This window comes from Kryptolebias marmoratus, linkage group LG17, assembly GCF_001649575.2.
Source record: "Kryptolebias marmoratus isolate JLee-2015 linkage group LG17, ASM164957v2, whole genome shotgun sequence".
Classification (NCBI taxonomy): Eukaryota; Metazoa; Chordata; class Actinopteri; order Cyprinodontiformes; family Rivulidae; genus Kryptolebias; species Kryptolebias marmoratus.
This window is the reverse complement of record NC_051446.1, coordinates 1,836,060-1,843,496: the sequence shown is the minus strand read 5'-3', so window position 1 is coordinate 1,843,496 and position 7,437 is coordinate 1,836,060. Positions and strand designations below refer to the sequence as shown.

The 7,437-nt window shown below is 41.9% G+C and overlaps 1 protein-coding gene across 7 annotated transcripts in view; it reads right to left on the bottom strand.

Annotated features, from left to right (window-relative positions):
- The window catches only part of pot1 (protection of telomeres 1 homolog), a 134,741-nt gene that overhangs the window by 90,370 nt on the left and 36,934 nt on the right, over positions 1–7,437 (bottom strand). For 6 of the 7 annotated variants that reach the window (XM_037980784.1, XM_017435587.3, XM_037980788.1 and 3 more), the window contains exons 3-4: positions 5,324–5,396; positions 4,319–4,419 (exon numbers count right to left, since the gene is read on the bottom strand). In XM_037980784.1, coding sequence (XP_037836712.1) covers positions 4,319–4,419; positions 5,324–5,396 — 174 coding nt within the window. The remainder of the gene's footprint in view (positions 1–4,318; positions 4,420–5,323; positions 5,397–7,437) is intronic. The other variant, XM_037980787.1, reaches the window with a different exon arrangement.

Below are 7,437 nucleotides of genomic sequence, written 5' to 3'. Positions count from 1 at the left end.
CACAAGATTCTAATTTTCTGATATGATGAATTTGAGATTTTCATTTGTTGTCATTTGTAATCATCAAAATTAAACGAAATAAACATTTGAAATATATGAGTTTGTATGTAATGTATGAATATAATATACAAGTTTCCCTTTTTAAATGGAATTACTGAAATCAATCTACTTTTTCATGATATTCTAATTTTATGACCAGCACCTGTATGTCATGATAATGTAAAATAGCTGGACAGAAAATGAATGAAAAAGCAATCAAAAAGCAAAAAGAGCTTCAAAAGGCCTTCATAACACTTGAAGAACTAAAACAAAAAATACTTGAAAAGATTACAAAAAATGTCTGGCTCCTTGGAATGAATGATAAAATATTAGGAACGGTTTTAAATTTGTACACCATACTTTTCTCTCTGTCTCTCTGTCTCCTGAACCCCCCTCTCTCTGCCTCTCTGCCTTGCTCTCTTTTTTGGAGCCTCTCTTCGCATATTTTCCAAAATTTATAAACTATGGATCTGGTCAGCTGATCTCTCAACGCAATTGATCAAATTTTCTCGACAGGAAGGCTGACCAAAGGAGAGCCAGCTTGCCTGGAGAAGACATTCTTTGCTCGATACACAATGGATTCCTGGAGAAAATGGAATATTGTTTGTCTATCGAGTCAGTCTGTGGAAGACATTGAAGATACATATTTACATATTTGGATTTTTGATAACAGGATTTCTGCTATTTGGATTAGGCAGTTACCTGACATATCGTCAAATTTGTTTGATGAGTTTGGCGATTAACACTCAAACTGTATTGAGTTCTGTACCATTAGTTTTAGCATTGTCATGTTTTAGCTTATTTAGCCTTCCTGTATATTTAGTTTAGTTTATCTTAGCTCATATTTTAGATATCGTCAGATTGAGTTGTTTAGTTCAGCTTTAACTTTATCATGATTTTATTTAGATTATTTTAGCTACTATTTTGACTGTCTTAACTCATGCTTAGATATGTCTGGTTTCGTGATTTTATTTAGTTTATCCTATATTTCATTTAGATTATACATGATTGATGTGTTGTTGTTTTTTTCTGTGTTTGATTGTGTACCTGCTGTATTTGATTCTGTTGTTGTTTCTGTTGTAAAGCGCTTTGGATCGCCTTGTTGCTGAAAAGTGCTACATAAATAAATCTCACTTCACTTCACTACTGTTAATAAATAACAAATTGTATTTCACTGAATTTTCCCAGGAATTTATCTGCTTTCTTTCTTCAAAGAATGGAATCCCTGCCAGATATAAAATGCCCAACCAGGGTGTGTTAGCACTTGGGAAACAGAGAGGGTGGAAAAAGAAAAAACTCAATCTGTAAATTAGTTTTAACAACCAGACAGCAAACATCTGTTGGCACAAAGATGCCATTTTTATCCTCTGATGAACAACAAGGCTGCTGATCCAGATGGCATTCCAGCAAATGTCCTAAAGGTAGGTGGATCTCATCTCCTTAAACAAATACATGCCATGGTTTTTAAAAAATAGGAAGGAGAGAAAAGTCCCATAATTACCATGACATTTCTCCCTGTCCTCCACAGGGAAAGTTCTAGCTCGAATTCTGGCTCAAAGGCTCATCTCTCTATCAGAGAGCTTTCTTTCTAAGTCACAATGTGGTTTCTGTCCAAGCAGAGGCACTGTAGACATTATATTTACTGCTCAACGATTGCAGGAAATATGCAGAAAAAAATAACCAAACATTATATATGGCCTTCACTGACCTCACCAAACACTTTGACTCAGTGAACAGTCCGGCCATCTTGCTCCAACATTTTTCTCAGTCTTTATCGCAGCCTACTTCTTTCTCATAGATAAAAAGCTACCTATGGAGCCAAATTATATACAGAACCGGGCAACTCTTCAATATCAATCTTTTCAAGGCTAAGGGTCAACCATAACAACATCCATCATGGAGCTGAAGTATGCAGATCACAATATCCTTGGAGCCCGCTAAAAAGAGAATCTACAGTGTATTCTGTCCATCTTTGCAAAGACATTAAAACAGCTTGGCACTGGCATTAATATAAAAAGGCCCAAATCCTCTATTAGCCACCACCAAACAGCAATGCTCCTTTCATGCCCCCTATTGATAACAACATCTTGGAAAATGTGGACCAGAAGGAGCTTCTTCATCCATCCTAGATTTCACATTTACATTCACACAAACACCTCTCCTTTTTCTGTCGGCTGCTCTGTTTTCAGGGGTCTCCACAGCGAGTCCCCCGCTCCATCTAACGTTTCTGTCCTCACACAAACACCGACATGCTAAGCTACTGACCTCCACCCACCTACCTCATTATACACAGCTAAAACGGACACAGCTAAAGTAGTAAATAAAAGACGGAGACTTTTGTTTTTTCAAGTAATACTTTAGTAAGTACTTTGAAACGCACAAAATCTGTCTTTAGCATGATACATATAGTTACTATGTTCGAATATGAAACTAACTCACAACTATCCGGACATTTAGCACACACACAGATAAACAAAGCGCCGTCTATAAACAATGAATAACATATAAACAGTAAGCAGCATATAAACAATGAGTACTTGTGAAAAAAAACGTTAGTATTTACTGATCAGGGACGTGTTATCCTTCGAGAAAGGCATCGCTCTTTTTATCAGATATATCCCGGTCTAAAAAGTCGCTGTTTCTTCTTTCACCAGCTCCAGAACTTCTTCTGTTGTGTATTTTATCTCCTTTGGTCATTTCGCCAGCTTTTATGTCGAAAAAAGTCCAAAAAACAGTCTTCACCGCATTTACGCGCAGGACGCATAAAGCAGCCTCTCTGTTAGACCGTTATACGCAGACTGATTTGGGAGTCATGAAACGTTCCGACACCCCTCCTAGAAAAATCACGTGACCGGAATTTCATTGGCTACCCGCCTGTGGTGTCAGAACTCACCTGGGGGCTGACTTACTGGAGCTATAGGCTTGCAAATGAGGGGAGGAGACTTGCACGACTTTACGCATGGGAAATTAGAGGGGCACTAGGGGGGGCAGAGAGCAACCCAGTTGGTCAGAGGAAACGTCAATCAGAAGTGGCGCCAAAACACAGCTATTTTGAAATTTAAGTTTATAAAAACAAATGTAGCAAAAACTGTACAGATTTGAATAGAAAACGCAGTAAAACGGCCCGTGGGCGGGCCGCTGCGTTGTAAGGGGTTAAGGCATATCATCAGTGATGCATATGAAAAAACCTTAGGTTAGGTGGGAAGGACCAGTGCACTAACATCAGTGTTTTTGAGAAGGCTGACATCTCTACTATCAATGCCATCATTGCCCAACTCCAGCTTAGCTGAACTGGCCATCTTATCTACATGCCTGACTCTCACCTCCCAAAGCAAGTCTTTACTACTTCTACTTTACTCACAACTTGTTAAAAGAAATCGTGTCCCAGGAGGCCAAAGGAAGGGGTTTATTGATAACATCCAAACAAACTGCTGAAGGTGCCATATAGATCTCAAAACCTGGTAGGAAGCTGCTAAAAACAGGGTTATATGGAGAAAGCACACGTATATATATATATATATATATATATATATATATATATATATATATATGTGTGTGTGTGTGTGTGTGTGTGTGTCATTTTCAGTATGAAGAGGGCAGTATGCAGGTGGCAGACACCAGGGCCTTAAAAAATTGATCCAAAAGGTTGACTCTCTGGTTAGTGTAGAACTGGATACCCTGGAAATAATGTCTGACTGCAGACTGTCTCTTAATCTGTCATAGCACATGGGATTTATTGCTTTAAATAAAATCATTAATTAGTGCATCATCTCACTCCTGTATGCAACTTATTTTACTTTATAAAATATTTTATTTCTTATATTTTTTGTCATGTATATGTCTAATTCGTATCTATTATTTATTTCTGCATATTATATTTTGAACAATTCTGTATATACTGCTCATTGTTTCTTCATGATTACATGTGAAGTTGTAGCATAGCAATTTCCCTTTGGGATGAATAAAGTTATTCCTTTTCTGAAAATGCTGTAAAATTGCTAACTAATTGAAATTAGTTCATCAGAGGCACAACAGGTTGAGTAGTTTGGAGACATAGACAAAACTGAGATGGTTAAAACATGTGAAAAGTTGAAATAATGAGTATACTATAATTTAAAAAAAAGAAGATTAATGGATGTAGTGAAGGAGGATATGTGGAGTTGGTGTGACAGAGGAGAATGCTAGCAATAGGGTAAGGTAGAGGCAGATGATCTGGTGTAGATGATACCTAAAGAGAAAAGCAAAAAAAAAAAAATCTTTGATGAGTGAGTGAACATACCCCTTGACTGACAGCGTCATTGAAGTTCTTGGCCAAGGATCCAAACAGGAAGACGTTGATGGAGAGGTTATGTGATGAGCCACTGACTGAGGCATCATCTTCTAATAAAAAAGACAACATCAGATACAGTCTGCACAAGCAAAACCTAAATCTGAAACTGAAAGCAACTGAAAGTATGCTGGCCAACAATCCTGAGCCTTGTTCTGGTTCTGCTGGAAGTTTCTTCCTGTTAAAAGCGAGTTGTCGCCAATGTGCTGCTCAGGATGGGAGATTGAGACAAGGTGATGATTCTGTGCAATTTGTTGGCTTGCTTACTGTAGATAGATAACTTTTACTAACTGGCATTTTATAATGTACTGTATGTGAATTTATTGTATTGTAATACAAAATTAATTAATGACTAATTGGATTTTAATCTGGAGCTGAGTTGAATAAATGATTTGAATTTTTTATTTTTTTTTACCTTTGTATAGTGCCAGGATTACTTTTGTTGTGAATTATCGCTAAAACAAATTGAACTGAATAAGTTTACTTTTTTTTTTAATTTACAACACTAACAGCTACTAGCTAATCTACTGTATGCTTCTGATAGTCAGAATTAAAATTTTAACAAACACAAATAATCGTAAATGGCATGGTAAATGGCTTGCACTTATATAGCGCTTTATCTAGTCCAAGGACCCCAAAGCGCTTTACACTACAATCATTCACCCATTCATCCACACATTCACACACTGATGGCGGTAAGCTACATTGTAGCCACAGCTGCCCTGGGGCGGGCTGACAGAAGTGAGGCTGCCATCACACCGGTGCCACCGAGCCCTCTGACCACCACCAGTAAGCAAGGCGGGTGAAGTGTCTTGCCCAAGGACACAACGGCTGATACAACAAAGTAGTAGATTGACAGCATGTAGTTCAAACTTAGAACAGTGACAGCAGTTAGTTATTGGAACTAATAAAAGGGTTAAATCAGAAAGCAGTCAGGTAAGCTGTGGTTCACGTTACCTTGGATGATAGTTTTCAGGACGACATTGTCTAATGACAGCTTTGCCAATGGCCCTTTATGAATCACTTTTCCCTAAGAAAAAAAAACTGTTAATATTTACACATCAAAAAGTATTTGGGTCTGACTGAACCTTTGCAGGATTCCACTGAGACCACATTAGAAAACGAAGCAGTGATGATGCCTCAGGGAAATGAGCTGCAAAAAAATGTAACAATTATGTTGTCATAGATATATATTCCTGCTGCATTCTAATCACAGGGAAACTGCCTTATGGAAGGGAAACTGGACACAAGGAAGTCAACAACAAAAGAAAAAAGAACACAACAAAACAAAAAAAGGAGAAAAAAGAACACATAAGTCAAGTCAAATTTATTTATGTAACACTTTTCAGCAACAAGCCGGTTCAAAGTGCCTCCTAAACTGTGGGGTTCTCTTTCATAGCATTCGTTTCGTGTCTCACATTGGGAACGCCCCTGGCGTGACCTCATGCCCCTGGCGTGATTACATTACGCCAGCCAGGATTGGCTGGAGATACGCTCGTCAGTGTCAAAGAGGGCAGAGTCCTTCCCCCTATAAATAGGGCTGAAGCTGTACTGAGAGTTTATTTAAAAACCTCTTCTTGCAACGAGCAGAAGTTCCAACCAGCTCCCTGCTGGTACTGCCTTTTTTCTCTGAGCCCAGCTGAACTGTCCACAGACACGCGCGCAAGCTCGGTCGCCGGGCACTTGGCTTGGAGATTCTGGTCAGTACCGCAGTGAGTAGCTGTTCCCGGTAGAAATACCGAGAAAAAAAAAAAAAAAAAAAAAAAGCCGACTCGCCGCAAGGTTGCACGTTGGCCTTCGAAGAGTAGCAATACTCCCGCTGTACAAGCTACCACCGGGAAGCCGCAACGCTCCCCCCTCCCCACATTCTGACCAACCGGTTAGCTTAGCTGTCACCAGCTCCGTAGCTTCACAGCCATATCTCCCTGAAACATGGAGACCGACAGGTTCTCTAATAAAGCGGAGAAAAGCCCAAAGGGGCGAACCTGCTTGTGCGGTAACAAAATTTCAAGCTGGGACACCCACCCGTCGTGTGTCGTGTGTCTCGGGCTGAAACACGCCCAAGCAGCGTTTAACTCTGAGGTGTGCTCGCACTGTAGCCGGTTCTCCCTCAAAGTGCTTTGTCACCGCCTGGCCCGTCAGTCGACATTGTCCAGCAGTGACCCACTTATGGCTTCTACAGCATCTGCACAGGAACCAGCTGACCAAATGGTTGTGCTGACCGCTGATGCAGAAGCCGGTACGAGTTGGGGCGAAATCCTCGACTCCGTGGACCCGCTGCCACCGGGGGTCTCCAAGTTCGGCCTCGAGTCCCGCTCGCTGGATTTCCCGGCAACGGGTGACTGCGAGCTTTCCGACGCCGAGTCGGGGCTACTTTTCTCGGATAACGACGAGGACTATGACCCATCACCCCTGCTTTCAGGTCGGGTTGAAAAACCTGCGCCCTCTGGCGCAGACCAACCGGGTCAGGAACCGGAGCTGCTGGAAGAACTTTCCGTCTCCTGGCGCAGCAAGCCCTTTAAGGAGAAGCACCCAGTGGCAGGCAGTTCAGTGCTGGACTGTGACGAGATGGAAAAACGCGGCCTCCGCCAGCTTCCCCCAGTCGAACCGGCGGTTGCGGCACACCTGCACCCGAAGACTTCCATGTCAGCGGGGGAGCCCGCCCTCCCTTCCAGGGCCGACCGTTTTCAGTCCAGCCTCACGGAAAAATCCTACCGAGCAGCCGCGCTCTCAGTCCGGGCATTAAACGCCTCATCTTTCCTGATGGCTTACCAAGCAGAACTCGAGGAGCAGATGACCGCCTCACCAGACGCAACACTGTGGGAGGACGTGTGCATCATCACTGATCACTGCCTGCAACTCCACAAGGTTGCGATCCAAGCCCTGGGCAGAACCATGGGACTCATGGTGCTGCAGGAGAGGGCCAGGTGGCTGAACCTCACCACACTTTCTGCTAAGGAGAAGGAGGACCTTCTGGACACCCCCATCACACCTGAGGGGTTGTTCGGTGCAGCGGTCACCTCAATGCAGAAAAGATGGGAGGAGAAGAAAAGGGATGATGAAGCGCTAAA